General features: G+C 40.6%; 1 protein-coding gene and 1 non-coding gene across 6 annotated transcripts in view; one reads left to right on the forward strand and one right to left on the reverse strand.

The window, feature by feature from the left end:
• cep63 (centrosomal protein 63) overlaps nucleotides 1-21,514 on the forward strand; it is a 61,801-nt gene that overhangs the window by 29,233 nt on the left and 11,054 nt on the right. For 3 of the 5 annotated variants that reach the window (XM_072699929.1, XM_072699930.1, XM_072699932.1), the window contains exons 4-13: nucleotides 4,545-4,640; nucleotides 5,520-5,642; nucleotides 11,908-12,027; nucleotides 13,835-14,011; nucleotides 15,370-15,509; nucleotides 15,824-15,970; nucleotides 18,092-18,194; nucleotides 18,391-18,588; nucleotides 20,151-20,237; nucleotides 20,428-20,633. In XM_072699929.1, coding sequence (XP_072556030.1) covers nucleotides 4,545-4,640; nucleotides 5,520-5,642; nucleotides 11,908-12,027; nucleotides 13,835-14,011; nucleotides 15,370-15,509; nucleotides 15,824-15,970; nucleotides 18,092-18,194; nucleotides 18,391-18,588; nucleotides 20,151-20,237; nucleotides 20,428-20,633 — 1,397 coding nt within the window. Of the gene's footprint in view, nucleotides 1-4,544; nucleotides 4,641-5,519; nucleotides 5,643-11,907; nucleotides 12,028-13,834; nucleotides 14,012-15,369; nucleotides 15,510-15,823; nucleotides 15,971-18,091; nucleotides 18,195-18,390; nucleotides 18,589-20,150; nucleotides 20,238-20,427; nucleotides 20,634-21,284; nucleotides 21,361-21,514 lie in introns of all 5 variants that reach the window. The other 2 variants (XM_072699933.1, XM_072699934.1) reach the window with 1 other exon arrangement.
• Nucleotides 496-578, reverse strand: trnal-uaa (transfer RNA leucine (anticodon UAA)). The gene has a single exon. It is a non-coding gene; the product is annotated as a tRNA-Leu (tRNA).

The raw sequence follows: 21,514 nt of genomic DNA on the forward strand, positions 1-21,514 counted from the left end.
AAACGTCACGTTTAAGGGGCCTTATTTCAAATAGCGTTTGCTCCGTTTGTTGTTACCATTTTGAAATGGTTGTCTTACGAATCATTATTCTTTGTTTGAGGCATGGTTTCGTGTAAACATCCGCGATTGTTTATGACTACACCATATGTCTAATAGCCTGGGAGCGGATGACTCTACCCCATGTTTAATGGCTTGTGAACGGATGATCAGTCTATGTCAAAGACAGTTTGATTCTACCCCCATGTTCCCTCCGCAGGTGCGAACTCCCGTGTTATGCTTGACAGACATGTTTGATGTTTTAGCCCTTAAAAATAATATACCCATTGCCATATTCTAACATGGTATGTTGCTAAATACCGTTCACCAGTTCCTACAGCTATTAAATGCATCTAGGTCGCCATTTTTGCCACCGATTTGACAGCGACGCTGCTATTTAAGTGTCTCTATGTGGAGAGCGAGAGAGAGAGAGAGAGAGAGAGAGCCCAGAAAAGGGTTTACCTGGGGTGGGGTTCGAACCCACGCGGACATACGTCCATTGGAGCTTAAGTCCAAAGCCTTAACCCCTCGGCCACCCTGGTGAACATGATACATATGCATACATTTTGTCTATTTAAAAATGCTATTACAAATCGACATTTATTTAATTTAGAAATATATTATTTATACTGTTTACAAATAAGTCAGATTAACAAATAGAGTTAATGCGCATTCTGTTAGGATGGTGGCGTGCTCACACAATTAAGGGCCATGGGTTAGCGATTACAATTTCCGCCGTCGCCATTTTGAACGTTTGTCTGCGTCAGGGCGCCTGCGTCACGCGTGCTGCCCCCCACTGGGCAATCATTCGACCCGCAAGTTTGAACTGGGAGGCAGGACACGGTCGAGCTGCGGGGCTAAAATGTTTGCTGGTTAAATGTTTTCTTCAACCTAACACTGGTAAATATCGCTAAAAGTTTTTCTTGTTCTTCTTTAAATACGTTGGTTAAATGTAATGGGTTTAAAATGTTTGTGCTTGTTTCGCATTTGCTCTTTTGTGCTTGTTTAAAAGTTTGGGACTTGTGTCGTTTGTGCTTAAAATACGGTGTTTTATCTTGTCAGTGTTTCGCTCGGACATGTCTCAACTTGTTTAAATTCCGTCTGCTTTTCTTTCTTTCTTTTAAAAGTTAAAGTTTGGGACTTGTGTCGTTTGTTTAAAATATGGTGGTTCGCTTGGTTATGCCTCTACTTGTTTAAATTCCGCCTGCTTTTCTTTCTTTCTTTTTAAATGTAACACTAAAGTTTTGCCCTAGCTTACGTTCATCCTGCTATATGTTTTATTATTCCTTAAAAACGTAATTAAAAATAACACATTAATAAAATACATGTAATGTATTTTTATTCTATTAACCCTCTGGGGTCTAGGGGTAGGAAACACACTTTCACTGACTGGGGCATGATCACACATTTCTTCAAATATCATAAACTTAATTCATGGCAAATAAATTATTTCTTATATATTTGTTTTGCCATTACACTCATCTTTATTTTAATATATATTGTAAATATGTCAGATTTTTGTTAAGTTTGAAATTTGACATCAAAGTATAGACATTGCAAAATGCAGTTTGAAACACTTGCAGAAACATTATAAAAGTACATAGTAAGCAATGCTGGCAGTTTGTTTTGATCCCAGATATCTGATCACCAAAGTCTTGGCTACATGAAGATGACTAAATGGTGTAGATGCAACATTCATTTGGATAAATAAATAAGACAAACCTAACTCATGTCACTATTTCTGGCTCCTTTCATTGAATATGTAGCAACTTTCATGTGTATGAATGAGCCATTGTCACCTGGCCACATCCCCAACCCCCTTTTATGTCGCTGAAGGGGATGTATCTGGATCGCGTTTCACCGTTGCGCTGTTAATCAAATTACCATGCGAATGCGATTTGAATACGCACTAATGCGGCTATTTAGAATGTGAATAGCGATCTTCAGGTGAGAGCGGCACTACACGACCCCGATGCAGGTAAAACAAAGTAAGATGACATGGTTTACTTTTCTGCCGATTTAACCTTTAATTAAAAAAACTTTAATACTTCCGACAATGGACGTTTTGATTACGGACAGATTACGGATTTAGCCAGCGTTTTTTTCATGATTCTACATTAAGATTTCAGCGAGATATAAACTGAAATAGACGCGAAAAGTACGCGATGTCGCCGACAACATACTCGACCCCAGAGAGTTAAAGTTTAACAACCCCCCAAACCATACGACCCCCTATCGGCAACATGTGGCATAAGCATGTATGACACCATTTGGCCAAAACCCCCCTCCCCCGACCAATCAGAACAAAGGACACGCCCACCTCCTGCTTATGATGTCATAGATGGGAAAGTGCTTTAAGCTCCGCCCAAACTACCACCTAACCTCTCTGACTATTTTGCCAGGTCCCTTGAGGGTATAATGGGATTTTACTGTACAGCCATTTTTCAAATTCAATACAAAACACCCTGCGTCTTGTTGGGGTGTCATACAGCGCTGGTACCAGTTTTTATGTGGAAACTTACCTTGAAGTACCAAAACTTCTGTACCTGGTGCAGTGAAAAAAACTGGTGGGGAAGGATTCTACAAATTATCCTATAAATGGAATGTGCACTAAATGAATAAGTGTACTTTCAGTTAGGGTTGCAAAATTCTGTGGATTTTCAAAATTGGAAACTTTCCTTGGCAACCAATGGGAATAAACTGGAAATTTGCAAAATTGCAGGTTAACTTAAAACAGGTAACTTAAATGTTAAACATCTTGACAGCACTAATAGTAATATCAATATGAATGAGTAATTATGTGTGCATAAAAACACCCCAAAATTAGCATCTGCATCAAAAAGTCATATTCTGTTGTGTTATTCATACAGTTTGCTTTCTTTGCCGTATCTAAAACTTTGTGTGGAGTTCCACAGGGATCCAAAATTCCCCAGGTGAACTTTCCATGGAATATTTCTGCCCTATTGCAACCCTACTTCTTACGGCAATTTTCTAGTAAGTTTGTGGAAATTTACAGGAAATTTTCCATCTCTTTGCAAACCTATTTTCAATCTTGTATATCACAACATAGACTCTCACCATTCAGGCAAAAACACATTTATTAATGTTAACATTTTCAGGTGATCTATCCAGTCATTATAGAAATTTTACAAGCTGTTGAGTGTGGGACTAATATGGCTTAGATAGCCTGTCTGGGGGAATACAGTGCTGATGTTTGCAGCAGCACCAAATCTAGTTTTTAATAAAGGCATTCATCCTAAAACTATGGGCAGTTTAGAGATACCAGTTAGCCATTCAGAAAATTGACTGCTAGAGGATCCCTTCACAACACAGCAGAATATGCAAACTGCACACAGACACAGTACACATCAGAGCATGTGAGCGGAGCGGGCGGAATTTGGTCAGAGTGCGGAGCGGGTTTTCTAATTAAGGCTGGAGCGGTCGCTTTGTCTCGCTCCAATTTCGCTCCGATACCGCTCACACTACAATTCTGAGGCGTGCCCAAATCTACCCAGAATTCATCTGTACAATTATCAAGACTGTTACACAAATTGGCCGAGATGGAATTCACAAAGTATTTCACAAAGGAAACTGATAAATCATACAAGTGTACTGTTCTTATCAAACGTATAGATGACAAGAATGTGCAGCAAGAACAACAATGTGGTGAAACTGTTTCAGTGAGTAAAGATTCACTTTGGAATCACTTTTCTCAGAAACATGAGTGTGCTACGCGAACAAGCGGAAGCCAGAGCAAAACGCGTGCAAGTTTAATATGGTTGTAGCATATCAAGTCTATAAAGTAAATATTGGTAATCAAATAAATTCGTTTTGTCATTTAAAGTAGGTCTAATAAGATTTTTTTTTAATTTCACGTAACGTAAAATTTTATTTTAGAGACGTGCTGCATCAACAGAAAAAAATTGAGGAATTTAAAACGTGTCTGTATATTCTTTAGGCTATTAAACCCACTGATTCCTTTATTTTTAAGCCTATTTTTGTGTGGAATGCCATTTCCAAACCTGTCTGTTGTTGCCGATAGGTTGCTTAAAAATAAATATTTTCTGTTCTGACTGGCAATGTTGCCGTTGCTCATATTTCTTTATGACATAAGGCTTCGGTTTAAGGTGACATTTGTTAGGCATGCAGATTACTTGTTCCTCTTTTAAATTGGAGCGAGCATGGAGCGATTTGACTGGAGCGGGAGGACATTTTAGTGGAGCGAGGAGCGGTGTTGAGCGGAGCAGCTTAGTGCGAATTAGAGCGGAGGAGCGGGCGGAGCCAACAGCCTCCTGAGCGAGGAGCGGAAATTCTCACCGCTCCGCTCCGCTCACATGCTCTGGTACACATTCAGGATTCAAATCCCCAACCCTGCAGGTCTGAGCCAACAATGTGCACTGCTCCCCCGCCATGTGTCGGGGACCTTAATTTTCTTTCTTCCTCCATTTGTAATTTGGGATCTTAGTTCAGAAGTGTAACTGAATATGTCCATTCGGATCCATTTTCAGGTTGAGCTGCTCCGGCAGCATCTGGAAGAAAATCAGGCAGAGAGGCAGGAGCTTGCGGCAAAGCATGAGGAACAGCTGCATCATTTACGCAGTGAGGTCTGTGTGCTGCTGTCTCACTCATCACCAAGGAGAATACATTTATGCATTTAAGTTCAATGAAGCTTCTGCAAAGAAACAAGCATTAATGGCATTAAAACAAATATATTACTGAAACCCAATATTTATTCATTTTAATATTTGCCTCTACTTTTCATTGTTTTGAGCAAAGGCATCTGCTGAATAATTTTTAAATGTTCTCTTTTTTGAGCTCATTAGATGGATAGTTTCAGGAATGTTTGAAATGCAACGACTTTATGTAGTGATTCGGTGACTCCGTCCATACTTAAAAATGATCCACTGCCTACCTCAGATTTGTGTGTTCAGATCTTATTACAGTTGCTTTCACAAAATGCTCAAACCGTAGAACAGCACCCTAAAACACTGATATAGGTGCATCTCAGGGATGGGTTTGACAGTCTTCCAAAGAAGCTTTTTATGGCTATTGAAGGATCATGGTCAGTGTTTAGCTCATAAAAATCTTTTGAATTACACCCAAAATAACTAAACAGATTGTTACTTACACATTTTATTAATTATTTAAAATGACTGGACCATAAATAGCTTTTGGGTCAATTTCCATTTTAATAAACAAATAAAATGGCAGTTTGTATGACAAACTTTTACCTTGAAAAAAGAAACTAAGTCATATGCAAAAGTTGAATTTGATGCCATGAATATGTACTCTTTTGGAGTTTTCCAAAGAGCTATAGATGAGCAATGTAGTAAAAAAGTTACATTTCATAAGGATTTTTTATTTATTTTTTTTGCTACATAAGACTTTTCATTTTTTGAAGCACACCATTATAGGATGGAAAAGTATAGGGGTAATTGACAAAAATGTTATGCTTCTATAAAAACCACCCCTTCCATCTGCAGCTGGCCAAGCTGAAACACAGCTATGGGAAGCTTCAACGCAAGTATGTAAAGGAGGCCAGAAAAGGAGCCCGGAGCCAAGAGGAGGACCAGAGTGAAGTGACTCGGCTTAGCAGTGAGATCGAGGTAAAGCATAGGCCTGGAATGTGCATAAAAAGTAGGGCTGATTAAAACAAGCACTGCCCCTTTCACCTGAAGAGTGACATTGTGCCTCACACTTTCAGGACAGAAGCAGACATTGACGTTCAGGACAGATGTTTCCGCAGTTTTTGTTGTCAACCTATGCAAACCCCACACACACATTGGAACACTGAACACTGAAACTGTGTGTTTCCTCCTGCAGGCCAATGACATACCATTAGGCCAGTGGTTCCCAAACTGGGGGGGGCGCCCTCCTAGGGGGGCGCAGAGGTATTGCGGGGGGGGGGTGCACCAATGGAATAGCCTCAGGGGCAAAATAATCTCTTCACAGACTGGACGGTTAAACAAATAAAGCAGCGCAACATTACAGTAACTAACAATATATAAACCACTACCTTACGTGTACCATTAGAGCATTTATGTAATTTATTTAAACTTTAATTTACCAGGTAAATTAACTGAAAACCAGTTCTCACTGCTTTACGTGATATTCGAGAGAAATAGCAGATAACGCATCGGAACTTCCTGGGATACAAACGTTATACAAACGTCACGTTCTTCAGCCAATAAGGGCAGAGTTGCGTCATCACGGAGGCAGTTCCAGTTTGTTCAGCCGGTTGAGCGGTGCTGTATGATCTGTCTTAAGTTGTCTTGCTCTTGCAAGGTTTTTGTACCATGTGACATGGTGACGCGTGACAATGTTTTGCAGCGCCGGACAAAAAAATCTAACCATATCATGAAAAACGAAGTTTAAAATTTTCTACATGAAGTGCAGGGAGACTATCAATTAATGGGTATGATTTAGTGTTGTTTTGTGTTATAGTATAGGCTGAAACCTGTGGTTATCATTAAAAACAAAATGCGGTAATCATGAAACAAACTTTAATTTGTGTACACCAATGAATATTAACAGGAACGTTAAATCTGCATTTGCATAATTTCAAACTTATGCTGGACTTTTATTTTTAATTGATTGCTCTTTTTTCTCCCACAGTGGTGAAATTGCACCATTTGTATTTTGTAATTGCATTTGTTTTGCTCAATTAGAAAAGGGAGTTGTATTTCAAATAAAGTTTGAATCTGAACTAGGGCTGCACGATATTGGAAAAAAATTACATTGCGATATTCCAAACGATATATATTGCGATTTTTAGAGCCATCAATCCAGGCTAAAGTCAATAATTACCAATAATTATATATTAATAATTTCACTAATAAGCAAGCTTCATTACAAGTGACAAAAAGGTCACTTAATATTTTATTCCAAGAAATAGCAGAACACATTTTTAAATAAAACAGCAGCTTTACACCAACCCCCCTGATTGGTTTACAACAATATAACAAAATAAATATATTTTTTATAAAACAACTTATAAGCATTTTGGTTCACAATCTTTAAAGTCGACTTTTCTTAGCCAAAGTGCCAAAGTAAAACAGTGTTGGTGTTGGTCATCATAATCATGGCTAAATATATGAAATAAACAAAATGAAATAAAATTTTTATATATTTTGTATTAAATCTTCTAAACAGATTAGAGAACATATTCCTGTATACAGAAAAGCTGAACACATTTAAACAGCAGCTTTACAACACCAACCCCCCTGATTGGTTCATAACATAATTTAAATATATATTTTTTTATAAAACAACTTATAAGCATTTTGGTTCACAATCTTTTGTTTTTAAGTCAACTTTTCTTAGCAAAAGTGCTAAAGTAAAACAGTGTTGGTCATCATCATAATCATGGCTAAACAAAATGAAATAAAACTTCTAAACTGAGTATTCTGAGTATATCAATAATCTGAGACCTCTTACAATGTTATTATTCTATTTTTTGTTAAAATCAACTTTAAACATATACTTTTCAAAAACCTATTTTCAGACATGCTGAGAAATTGTAAAAAATCACATTATAGACATTTCTAGGTAAGACTTTTGAGCTCTGAAGCTTATAGACACGGGTTGGCTACACATAGGTGAAAGTGACATTCAGAAATTTTATATAGTTTGATTACTAAAGTGTTAGAACTTTGGAGTGACACTCTTTTTCTCAAAGTCAGTGGTCTTCACAATGAATATTGATGAGATAGGTGTCCTCACACCTGTAGTAGTTTGCATACTGTCAATGGCCCATCAATCTGGAATGTCACTGCACCCCACACCCATCACTTTGGAAAGGCAGTTTGAAACGCAAGAAAAGTAGCAACAATAAAATCCCTTTCACAGTTTATTGATAGATGGAACGAAAAATGAAAAACTGTGACTATATAAATATAGAAAGCGATAAATATGATGCAGTGACTATTATTGACGCTCTGGGGACGAGGGCATCATCGACCGCGTATCTTTCTCGTGTATTTCAGTTTATATCTCGCTGAAATCATTATGTAGAATCATGAAAAAAACACTGACTAAATCCGTTATCCGTCTTCTTTTCAAAACTTCCATTGTCAGAAGTATTAAAGTTTTTAAAATTAGGTTAAATAGGCAAAAAGCAAATCGTGTCACCTTTCTTTGTTTTACTTGCGTCGGGAGCGTGTAGGACCGCTCTCAGCGGAAGATCGCTATTCACGTTCTAAATATGCTGCGTTTGAATCGGCGACCACGTGATTGCAGGCACACAGGCTTAGCCCACTGAGCTATGAACACAGGTATGAGCTTCGCTGCTGAAAGTGGTAACACTGGCGCAAAGCGTCAGCGGCAGAGACGTATCCGTGTGCTATATTGTAGCCGATCAGTGTAAACACTACCCAGACATGTGCTCTTGTTTATTTCGGTCACAATGGGCGTATTCACATATTTCTTCACCCAATACTAACTGTCGGATTATCATGTTATTATCATGCGAATAGCGCGATTTGCAAGTGGGTGGGTGATCAGAGCCGCTTCGAGACGCAGACGCTTAAGTCAGTCACTCTTGTTCTTTCTATTCGTATCACGAAGCTGTAAAAATATATTTAGTTTCTACCTATATATATTTGTAAAGTAGACCGTCCAAAGTTTCTGAGGGTATTTTTAAAATGTGTATATGACAAAAACTCACAGAGTTATTTAAACGGTCTCATGAGAATTCTGTCTGATCCCACCGGCGGGATCGCCGACCCCAGGGGGTTAAAATTAAATGTTTAGTGTCTGTATTTTTTCTTACGTTTTAAAGCTCTACGTACACACATGCAACAAATTCATTTTACAAGTTTTGTCAGGTTCAGGACAGGTTATTAAGTAAAACAGCTGAGTAAAAATGTATTTTTATTTTGGATAAAGATCATGGTCATTACTCACCAACTGCAAGATGCAGTCTGTGGCCGAAGCACTGTAGCCTGGTCCACTTGTTCAGATCGGCAGCTTTCACCATGTTCGCTGCATTATCTGTTGTTATACAGACTTGACGTGTCTCATCTAAGCCCCAAGCGGACACCGCTTCTCTCAGGGCCTCCGCGATATTCTCGGCTGTATGACTTTCCGGGAAAAATGCCGTCTGCAAACAGCGACTTTTTAGCTCGAAGTCCTCTGTGATGAAATGGACCGTCAGACTCATGTAGGGCTCCGTTGTCCTGCTGGACCACAAGTCTGTTGTAGTTGCATAGTATTCCACGTGCGATTCTGCTTCAATCTTAGATTTGCATTTTTCATACAGCTCTTTTATCGCAACTTGGGAAAAATATGTGCGGGATGGTATAACCCGCCTGTCAAGCGTTCGGATCATTTTCTTAAATCCCTCTTTGGCGACAGTATTTAATGGCAACATATCTTTAGCGATATGAAACGTTATTGCGTCTGTTATTTCTTTCTGTCGTTTAGAGCCTTTCTGGTAAGGTGTCACACTGGCAAAGGCATCACACATATTTGTTTGATTTTGGTTGACATCCAGATTTGGCTTTGTATTCGTCGTAAAGAGCTTTGTGGTGCCGTTTTAAGTGATCAGACAAATTGGTGGTGTTTCCATGTTTTGTGGCCACAACTTTATGACACTCCATGCAAAGTACCTCTTTTTGGTCAACATCCTCCTTTTTGTAGCCGAAATAGTCCCAAATAGATGATTTCGACTTTCTTTTTGGTACGAAATCATTTTTTTGCGGCGGATCCTCTTCGTCGCGCATTTTTAGCAGTGAATGTTGGCTGTGAGTGGTGAGCAGCGGCACAGCGAACCAATCACTGTACAGGCACACGGAACGTGCATGTCACCCCAGCAACAAGCCATACAACAAACTCGTGTTTACTGTGTGCTACCGTTCCCTTAATACACCATGGGCTTCTACCCTTCACATCGTATGTTCCGGCGATGTGACTATCGCTCACGCGCACATCGCGATGTCGATGTCAAAACAGAATATCGTTCAGCCCTAATCTGAATTTATGTAGTTTGAAGGGGGGGGACCTCAATGTTCCTATCTATAAAAGGGGGGCCCTGCAGAGAAAGTTTGGGAACCACTGCATTAGGCTAAAATGTCATCCTGTACTGGGAATTACCCCAGCCTGGGATAGGCTTTGAGCCATGGATGGATAGATGGACGGATGCATGTATTGATTGATTGATTAATCTTAATACAGTCAGGATTGAGCTGGATTTTAACCCTCTGCGGTCTTGGGGTAGGGAACACACTTTCACTGACTGTGGCATGGTCACACATTTCATTCAATATCATAAACTTAACTCATGGCAAATAAATTATTTCTTATATATTTGTTTTGGCATTACACTCATCTTAATTTTAATGTACATTGTAAATATGTCAGATTTATGTTAAGTTTGTAATCTGACGTCAAAGTATAGACATTGCAAAATATAGTTTGGATCACTTGCAGAAACATTATGGGAGTACATAGTAAGTAATGGTGCCAGTTTGTTTTGATGCCAGATATCTTATACATGAAGATGACTAAATGGTGTAGTTGCAACATTCAGTTGGATAAATAAACAAGAAAAACCTAACTCATGTCACTATTTCTGGTCTCCTTCCATTGAATATGTAGGAGCTCTCATGTGTATGCATGAGCCATTCACACCTGGCCACACCCCCCCCCCCCTTTTATGGTGCTGATGGGGATGTATTTCACCACCGATGCATTTCACCAATGAGTTGTTCATCAAATTACCATGTGAATGTGATTTGAATATGTGGTAATGCGGCTATTTAGAATGCGAATAGCAACCTTCAAGGTGAGGGCGGTACTACACGCCCCTGATGCAGGTTAAAAAAAGAAAGGTGACTTGGTTACATTTTTTGCTGATTTAACCTAATTTGAAAAACTTTAATACTTCCGACAATGGACGTTTTGAAAAGAAGACAGATTACGGATTTAGGTAGCATTTTTTCATGATTCTACATAAAGATTTATGCGAGATATAAACTGAAATTGTGAAAAATATGCTGCATTGCAGACGATGCGCTCGTCCCCAGAGGGTTAAGCCCAGATCAAAGTCCTACCTGGTTAAATGCCCCCTGTTACGAGCCCCAGTCTAGGGTTGGGGCGTAACAGAATGAGAGGGAAATGGGAAGTGGAGTAAGGAAAAAACAGGGTGTGATGGACAAGAGAACACAAGTGCACAAAGGGGTATTTTTCTTGTATTTTTCTGTTTTTTTTTTTTTTTTAATTGACACGCCACAGACACTGAAGAAATAACCCCAGTGCAAAAGGACTCAGGATTGACTAAGGCTAAAACAATAAACAAAACCCAGCTTCTGAACGCAACCCACAGCTAAACTTACCTAAGTGCAAAGAAAACAAAACCAAATGACAAATTCTACACCTAACTCCCTATCCAAATAATAGCATACAACACGCATCGACAAAACAAAAACGGCATTCACTCCCTACGCACCTGAAACACACACACAGAACATACACACAGATAAAAGTGTCAAAGTCCGAGAGGCGCACAAAGATGTAAACCATAAACCGAGCAAGAGTTCGAAATCAAATAGCAAAATCAGCTAAAGCGAAGGTACAGAAAACGGCAAAGCAAAAATTAGAAAACCAATAAACCAACCAAATCATACACTGTAATATCCATCCGAGAAAAGCAAACCAAAAACAATAATGAATGAGCGGAGCTCTCGATGTTTGTTGCTGGTGGCTTTTCAACTCTTGGTGACGGAAGTGACAAGTGATGCATACGATGAGTCTTGGGCGGGGTCTGGACGTAGAGGTGGAGGAAGCGGCGAATGAAGGGCGAGTTCAGGAGACAAGGGCTGTGGGCAGAGCTGAACCTAAACATAAACTAACAGTGGCACGTAACACCCCCAGGAGTTTCAACAGCGATCAGCGGAGTGGGAGCAGCAGCGGGTTCAGTACCAGAAGCAGTTGGCAACTCTGGAGGCTCAGAGGAAGGTTCTGGCAGAGCAGTTAAAACATATGCAAGCAGTGGTAAGGAAAATCATACTTAACTCATTTTGTCCAAGAGCAGAAGGCTTCCATGTCAGCAGATGTAAAGAAAGTTGATTGTGCTCTATTGTATTGGCAGTTAATCACTTGTAAATTTACATGTAGTTATGCCTCCCAAGATATTTATGGATGTTATTTTGTCTTCATGTTAATTTATGTGATATTAAGTTCCATCCATCCATCCTCAACCGCTTGTCCGGGTTGGGTCGCGGGGCCAGCAATCTAAGCAGGGAAACCTAGACCTCCCTCTCCCTGGCCACTTCGTCCAGCTCCTCCAGGGGAATCCCGAGGCGTTTCCAGGGACATAGTCTCTCCAGCATGTCCTGGATCTTCCCCAGGGCCTCCTCCCAGTGGGACATGCCCGGAACACCTCACCAGGAGGCATCATGAGCAGATGCCCGAGCCACCTCATCTGGCTCCTCTCGATGCAGAGGAACAGCGACTCTACTCTGAGTCTCTCCCAAATGACCGAGCCTCTCACTCTATCTCTAAGGGAGTGCCCAGCCACCCTGCGGAGGAAACTCATTTCGGCTGCTTGTATTTGCGATCTCGTTCTTTCGATCACTATCCACAGCTCATGACCATAGGTGAGGGTAGGAATGTAGATCGACTGGTAAATTGAGAGCTTTGCCTTTTGGCTCAGCTCCTTGCCGGAGGTGAGAGTTGAAGCTCCTCCTGACAGGGGATTCCGCCAGATGTTCCCAGCAGACCCTCACTATATGCTTGGACCTGCCAGGCCTGACCGGCTTCCTCCCCCACCAGCGGCGCTAACCCACCACCAGGTTGTGATCAGTTGACAGCTCCGCCCCTCTCTTCACCCAAGTGTCCAATACATACGACCGCAAGTCCAATGACATGACCACAAAGGCAATCATCGGACTGCGGCCTAGGGCATCCCGGTGCCAAGTGCACATATGGACCCCCTTATGCTTGAACATGGTATTCATTATGGACAATCCGTGACAAGCACAGAAGTCCAACAACAAAGCACCGCTCGGGTTCAGATCGGGGGGGCCGTTCCTCCCAATCACGCCACTCCAGGTCTCACTGTCATTGCCCACATGAGCATTGAAGTCCCCCAGCAGAACAAGAGAATCCCCAGTGGGGAGTGTTCTCCAACACCCCTTCCAAGGACTCCCAAAAGGGTAGATATTCTGAACTGCTGTTTGGCACATAAGCCAACAGTCAGGACCCGTCCCCCCACCCGAAGGCAAAGTGAGGCTACCCTCTCGTCCACTGCAGTAAACCTCAATGTACAGGCGCCCAGCCAGGGGGCAATAAGTATGCCCACCCCTGTTCGGCGCCCCTCCCCGCGAGCAACTCCAGAGTGGAAGGAGGGTCCAACCCCCCTGAAGGAGACTGGTTCCAGAGCCCAAGCCATGCGTTGAGGTGAGCCCGACTATATCTAGTCGGAACCTCACAACCTCGCGCACCAGTTCAGGCTCTTTCCCCACCAGAGAGATGACATTCCATGTCCCTAGAACTAGCTTCTGCAGTTGAGGATCGGTCCGCCAAGGCCCTCGCCTTCGGCCACTGCCCAACTTACACAGCACCCGACCCCTTTGTCCCCTCCTACAGGTGGTGAGCCCATTGGAGGGGGTGATATTAAGTTAATTCTCTTCTAAATATGATAATTATCTTCCAACACTAATATGTGACCTTATACTAATGCAAGCAGTGTGTGTCTTTGGCCTACAGTAGATGTACAGTGTGTGTATATAGTCTGTCAAAGCTATGCAGTATATTAGTGTTGACCTGACCCCTTATGTGGCTTTCGTGATGGAGGCAGCAGTTGCAGATGCCTCAACAGCAGCAGGAGCCAACAAATCCCTGGTGCCATGCAGAAGTGCAGAAGCTGCGGGGTCAGCTGGAGAGGGCTCAGGATGCACTGCGGGTCCAGGAGCTAGAGCTGGAGCAACTCAGCCTGCTCCAGGGGGAACTGGGAGATGCTCAGAGGGAGCGGCAGGTAAGCACCACAGCTAAAATCTACCTCTCCATCTAAATCTGTCCTTCCATCCATTCAGCCAGGTCACACCATCTGGGGACGAGAGCCTGTTCACTGCTGAGAGGCATGAAAAGTGGCACATTTGTGTAGAAAATCTATTAGCTTGTCCTTAACTCTCTGGGGTCGAGTATGTCGTCGGCGACATCGCGTACTTTTCGCGTCTATTTCAGTTTATATCTCGCTGAAATCTTAATGTAGAATCATGAAAAAAAACGCTGGCTAAATCCGTAATCTGTCCGTAATCAAAACGTCTATTGTCGGAAGTATTAAAGTTTTTTTAATTAGGTTAAATCGGCAGAAAAGTAAACCATGTCATCTTACTTTGTTTTACCTGCATCGGGGGCGTGTAGTGCCGCTCTCACCTGAAGATCGCTATTCACATTCTAAATAGCCGCATTAGCGCGTATTCAAATCGCATTCGCATGGTAATTTGATTAACAGCGCAACGGTGAAACGCGATCCAGATACATCCCCTTCAGCGACATAAAAGGGGGTTGGGGATGTGGCCAGGTGACAATGGCTCATTCATACACATGAAAGTTGCTACATATTCAATGAAAGGAGCCAGAAATAGTGACATGAGTTAGGTTTGTCTTATTTATTTATCCAACTGAATGTTGCAACTACACCATTTAGTCATCTTCATGTAGCCAAGACTTTGGTGATCAGATATCTGGGATCAAAACAAACTGCCAGCATTGCTTACTATGTACTTTTATAATGTTTCTGCAAGTGTTTCAAACTGCATTTTGCAATGTCTATACTTTGATGTCAAATTTCAAACTTAACAAAAATCTGACATATTTACAATATATATTAAACTAAAGATGAGTGTAATGGCAAAACAAATATATAAGAAATAATTTATTTGCCATAAATTAAGTTTATGATATTTGAAGAAATGTGTGATCATGCCCCAGTCAGTGAAAGTGTGTTTCCTACCCCTAGACCCCAAAGGGTTAAGGCCTGTAAAAGCTGTGATGCATGGTTGTCAGTAAATATTGAGACTTAACTGCTAACTGGACTATTTAAGAGAACGTAGTTTGGAATCTGAGTCAGTGGGTACATTAGGGTAAACGGCACATCTGAACCCTGCAGGGCAAAGTTATAATTTTGTTTTAAACAGTACTTTAGAAAACATTAATAACAGCAATCAAAGGTAAATATAACTGATTTGAGTAAGATAATTAATTCTGCTGAGTGCATATACAGTGTTTTATTCTGCCATTTCTGCCGACTTGGGGCCCGGGGACTTGAGTCCTAAAAAGAACATGACAAGTTTAGGATGATGAGTAGATGGCTTTGTCTCCTCCCCACAGGTACTGACTGAGGAGAAGGGGGAGCTACAAGCTACAGTGGATGCGCAGGACAAGTTCATACTCAGTACTGATGTGAATCAGCTGCGCAGCAAGTTGACCTGGCTGACTCAAACCCTACAGGCCAAAGAGCACGTCATTCAGTAGGGGCCTGTGCTGCGTATCTACATTTGGTAGATGCTATTAGAGTAGTAGTCATACTTTATTGGGAAAGTATTGAGTTGCTTAGTGGATAACACTGTCTCATCACACAACCAGAGTTGGTTTCCTTTGATTTCCTCCCACAGCTTATGCATTTAGTGAACCAGTGTTTTTAAATTGCCCATGGTATGTGTTAGTGTGTGTGTGCGCCCCCCATGACCCAGTACTCCATAAGTGATTGAAATATGGATAGATAGGTTGTAAGTGAACAAACTCTTCTGAAATATGTGTAGCTCTAATAATTTTGTGTATCAAGGTCTTTGGAGGACTGTTTTGTGGACCAGGGTCTGTCTACCGGTCTGGCTCCACTCAGACAGGATCTTGAGAAGACTCTGATACAGCTCCAAAGTTCTCGTGCCTCGGAGGAGCAGCTAAAGGCAGAGGTGGCCCGACTTCAGGACATGTATGTTCAGACAACAGGTAGTCTAGTAATTAAATAATGGTACGACTTAAACTTTTTTACTTAAACTTTGTTTAGTTACAGTGTATCCAGGTAAAAACTGGTAAATCAGTGAGACAAAAGTATGGGCCGTTTCACACCGAATGCAAAATAAACTATATGAATTTGTGAAATTTTCTGTTGCAAATTTGATGGATCAAAAACATTCACACCAAACATGATGCAAAATTTTCAGGATCTCCTTGGGATCCCAGCTGGTGATCCCCCAGGCAGATACCCAGATACACTAAGTACAAGAATAGCGAAAATAGGGCTTATTCTTTATTTTTTGCTGAAAATATTAATAAATAGCCACAGTTTGATATAATCCATAAGGAATATAATAAAGTCTGAAAAAAATAAAGTGAATTCAACACAAGTAACCAGAAGAGCAGCAAACAGTTTAACATGCCTCCTGTCAAATACGACAGGTTAGTGGGGATGTGCTGCAAATGTTTTCATTTTGAGAATCAATTCTAATGCTAAAATAGTAGCGGGCAAAAATTTATTGTAGCTGGTTGCAGTTGTATCCACAATATGTGTTTCAGAGTTACAGCAAGAATTGCGACAAAGCACTACATTTACATTTACTTCTATTTAGCATAAACTTTTAGCAAAGGCGACATACAAGTGAGGTATACATGCTGTTAAGCAAAAGTCAGCAGCATATAGTTTGGATTTGTGAAATCTAACCAATCTTCTGTAATTTGCGAACTTTGCAAAGATACAGGTTTGAACAGATAGCAATACAACCAATTTCATTTATCTATTATTTCTTTGCAATTGGTGTGTACACAGTTACAGACCAAAGTGTTCAGTGTTTATTTGTACTGAAAGCTTTTGAAACTGTAGTATTTAAAGGTGCCTTAGAATGAAAATCTGATTTTACCTCAGCATAGTTGAATAAGGAGAGCTTGATGTTCGCTGTTTGAAATATTATTATTATTGTTATAATTATTGTTATTATTATTATAGTGCCCCATATGAATCCCACATATGTAAAAGAAGATATTAAAATAGGCTGACTCAAATACCCTAGACTGTTAGATAAGTCTTTACTATGCCCCAAACGTAATACACCAGCAGACTTGCAGACTACGAGGAGTAGAAGTTGTCTGACTTGGCTGCAGTCAGTTTATACTCCACCCCTGCAGCCGCCAGAAGATCGCGTTCCACGTCGCGTCAGCTGCAGATAGACCTAAGCCCAAGTCGAATGCACCCATTGCTTCTTTAAGGGAGGATGGGCAAAATTACAACGTTGTCGGTGATTGGCTGTTGTGCTGGTGTTCAGTAAACCTCTGCTCGATAGGCCATCGAGTTGTCTGTTTCAGCGCATTCTCTAAAACGGAGCAAACTTGGTTGATCGAGTTTTATAGTCTGTGTGTATCATCGTGATCGTCCTTGTTTTTTATCGATAAAAAATCGAGATCGTTTTATCGCCCAGCACTAAAGTGATCTATCACCGATCACGATCATGGATCGTGATTTTAACCAATATATATATATAATTTTAACCTTGTAATTTAAATGTTTATATTGTTATGAGTAGGATTGTGATCCACTATTGGACAGGACTGCTCATAAGTGGGGAGAAAGAGGAAGTTGCCCCAACACTAAAGGAAAATAAAATGGTTCTGAGATTTTAATTTATCATTAGGGTTGGGCTGGCATTGAATATTGGTATTGGTGATACCAGGCTTAAGTCAAATCAAAATCAGTTTGGAAAAAAAAATCAATAGTTTTCTTCCTTTTCAACTAAACTGATCATGTGTATAAACTGACATCATAATGTTTGTTCATTTTTTTAATGTATCTAAAAACTACAGAAATCAAGCTCTCTCCAAATAAAAAATGACGGATCACAACAATGCAAATTTGTCAGACTTGTGCAAAAAAAATCAGACTTGATGTGAAATGGCCTTAACTATGAATTGTTATTCTGATGGATTTTTTTTAAATCCAAACCAAAATGTAAAATGCATGAGGTCACATTTAATAAATTTGTTAATAAAGTTGTTGTTAATACAATTATGTTCCCAACGTGCTAAAGATTTTTCATGAGCTGAACAGTAATCCTCTCTTCAGCCTTGAGAATATACAGGGACAGAGCAAAGCTTCGTCTGGAAAACATCTACAACCAAACCTTTTGGAAGAAGAATGCAGTCGCTCTTTGGGGGAAGTGAAAAAGGTTAGGAGTTGACTGGATACCTTATAAGTACACAATCCAATTAAATGTAGCCATCAACAAAAATAATGCTGTGATTCTGACAGCTGTGGTGATGTAATTTCAGAGATATTGGCTGTACTTAATTTGAATTTGTCTTGTCATGTCATATGTCAGTTAGCGTTGTGGTCACAGGGCTGACACCATGCTTGCATTGCAGCTAAGAGATGAGCTAGAGCTGACCAAGCAGAGGAGGCTTTGGGAGGTAGAAAGTATGAAGAAAGAAGTGTCCCAGTTGGCCAGTGAGCTGCACCAGCGTGATATCACAATTGCCACGCTCAGCGGGTCTGCCTCCAGCATCGAGCGGCAGCTGCGGGCTGAGATGGAGCAGTCTGAGCATAGGGCAGCTGAACTCAAAGTGGGTGGAGTAAACAGGAATTGAGGAAATGCCCTTATTAGATACAAGTGTCCAATGTTGATATTGTTTGTATATAGGGCTGGGTATCGGCACAGATGTCCCAATTGCATTTGATCCCGATTCACAAGCTAACAATTTGTTTAGATTCCGATTCAATATCAGTTCCATAAGAGTGAGATATGGAAAACTGTAGGAATACTTTCCATATTTGGAGAGATGTTTTTAAAAAAAAAAAAAAAAAAAAAAACTCTTAATGGATCACAAACTTACAAATGCTGAGTCACTGGAAACAAATTGTGAAAACCACAGAAGAAAAGCCCAAACACTTGTATACCTAAATCTTATTTGTTGAGGAACAAAAGGGGTATAGTTCCTTAAATACCAACCTGCCCCTTTCAAAGCCCAAAAAAGACAAATATGTATAGGTGAAACTAAAAATGGGCATGTTTAAAACTCACATGCCGTGTTTCAGAAGGACTTTAACTTAAAGATATGTGCCATAAATTAGAGTTTGTAATTCTTATACATGAAGAGAAGGTCCACATGCATGCTCTGGCAGAAGGTTTGGCACTAGCATATTCATGTGATATCTTGTTATAGTTATGTAGGTTTATCATGTTAAGTATATAACTTAGTTAACTCCTTAACTAAGTTAAGGCTTTGCACATGGTTACCACACCCGCTGACCCGCTACTGTCATTTTTAAGCCACACTGGGCAAACAGTGCAAAAACCACCACTAGATCATGTGCCAGTCACACCTCGCTGTTCAGGGACTTGGATGGATGGATCATTCTTTTCTTTTTCTTTTCTTGATCCTGAAGAAAATTTAGGAAATAGTGGGAGTGGGGAAATAAGGGTAAAAAGTTCTGATGTTTTTACTTATTTCAGTGATATTCCAAGTAATTTGGAATCAGGGAGACGACCATGGGCGTAATTTCCCGGGGGGCTAGGGGGGTCATAACCCCCCCCAATAATCAGATCCAGCCAATATAAACCCCACAATAATCATGTTTCCCCTGTGATGGGTGGAGACCTCGACCCCTTGGAGACCACATAGCACTTAGTGCATAGTGCACATAAAAATACAAACACTTAGTGTTCAGCTTGCTAGTGACCTATGTTTAACCATTGTGGCAATAATAATAATAATAATAATAATAATAATAGATACTTTATAACCTAGATAATTGGGAAAAAAATGCCTGTTGGGGTGAAAGAGACCGATACTGAATCGGGAAAAGTTTTAAAAACAATTGATCAGAGCTATTTTGGTACACCCTTAGCTAAGTATACCTTCCATATTTTTGTAAGGTTGGCCTGAGCTGCTCTTAGTTGCCTCTTATTGTGACTTACTATTCAGACCACACACCTCTGAAATGAGCAAAATGCTGTCAAACAGTATGCACTGTAACCATTCAACAGTTGGGGGGTGATGGGGTGCGAAGTATATTGTAACATTGCTTTGGACACACTCATTGTGAACCTAGTTTTATGTGTGTAGTTTTTGGATTCTATATTTTTAAGTGGTAGTGAACTATGCTTATGATGCTTGTGATTCAGGTGACTCAAGTCCAGCTGGAAACTTTGAAGATTGAGAACCAGCATCTCACTGATATCCTGGAGCAAGTGGAGTCTAGGTCTCCCAAGGTTTGTGTGACACCAGGTAAAGGCACCGATTTGATTTGATTTATTCCCAAGTAAAATAGTGAAGGTATGTGCTTTGGTTTGGGGTCTACATTACATTAAATAAACTTAAATTTCCCTTCATGCCAGTAGGCCATTGTCTCTCAGCAGCTCCTTGCCTCTCAATGACCTTTCGTTTATGTGCTTCCCACAGAAGGTGACTGGTTCCCTGGCCTCCTTTAGACACAGTTATGTGTCATCCTTGAACAGCCTGGAACAGGAAAACAAGAAGCTAAAGGAGGAGTTAACAGAAGTTCATGCCCGGTTGGAAGCCTCCACACAAATCTGGCAGGAAAAATATGGACGGGCACTCCTGCAGAACCAAGGAAAACTGTCCCAGCTGTGCACAGCCAGGGACAGGTAAGCACAGGCTAATGAATGCTCAAGTCATTCAGCTCATGCCTTTGCTACAGAAGTTTTATATCGTATGCAGTCAGATCTTTTCTAGCTGTAATACTTACTATACAGACGAGGACAAATTTGTTTGTATCCTTCCAAAAAACCCAAAAAACTAACTCAAATACCTTGAAACTGATAAAAGTTTAATGGCATTCCTTATTGTTTATTCCATATTTAACACAAATAAGACTTTGCTTTTGATTATTGATTCAGTTGAGTATTTCATATAATTGAACAAATGAAAATGGCACGAACAAATAAGATGGTATCCTTAATTTAATATAAAGTGGCACCAACTTTGCAGCATTCACTGCCAACAAATGATACTTCACAATAAGACATCTACGTTTGCCACTCTTCCTGAGCAAACTACTCAAGCTGTCTCAGGTTTGAAGGGTGGTGTCTCCACACTGCAAAGATCTTTCCATAGATATTCAATAAGATCTGGGCTAATGAAGGGCCATTTAATAATAGTCCAGTGTTTTTTCTCAAGCATTCTTGAGTGCTTTTGGCTGTATGTTTTGGGTCATTATCCTCTTTGAAGACCCATGACCTGTGATTGCGGCTGAGCTCTCTGACACTGGTCTTGAGACTTCATCATGCCCTGCACAGATTAAAGGTTCTCCATGCCAAATGCAGCAAAGCAACCCCAAAACAGAACCAAGCCCCCTCCATGCTTCACAATCAGGTATGGTGTTCTTTTCTTTTAAAGCTGCATTTTTCCTTATATAAACATAGCGCTGATGTGACTGGCCAAAAAGCTCCAGTTTTGTCTCATCAGTCCAAAGGACATACTCCAAGAAACTTTGGGGCTAGCCTTGCATTTTGGCAAATTCCACTCT

The sequence above is a fragment of the Paramormyrops kingsleyae genome, chromosome 15, assembly GCF_048594095.1.
Source record: "Paramormyrops kingsleyae isolate MSU_618 chromosome 15, PKINGS_0.4, whole genome shotgun sequence".
NCBI classification, from domain to species: domain Eukaryota; kingdom Metazoa; phylum Chordata; class Actinopteri; order Osteoglossiformes; family Mormyridae; genus Paramormyrops; species Paramormyrops kingsleyae.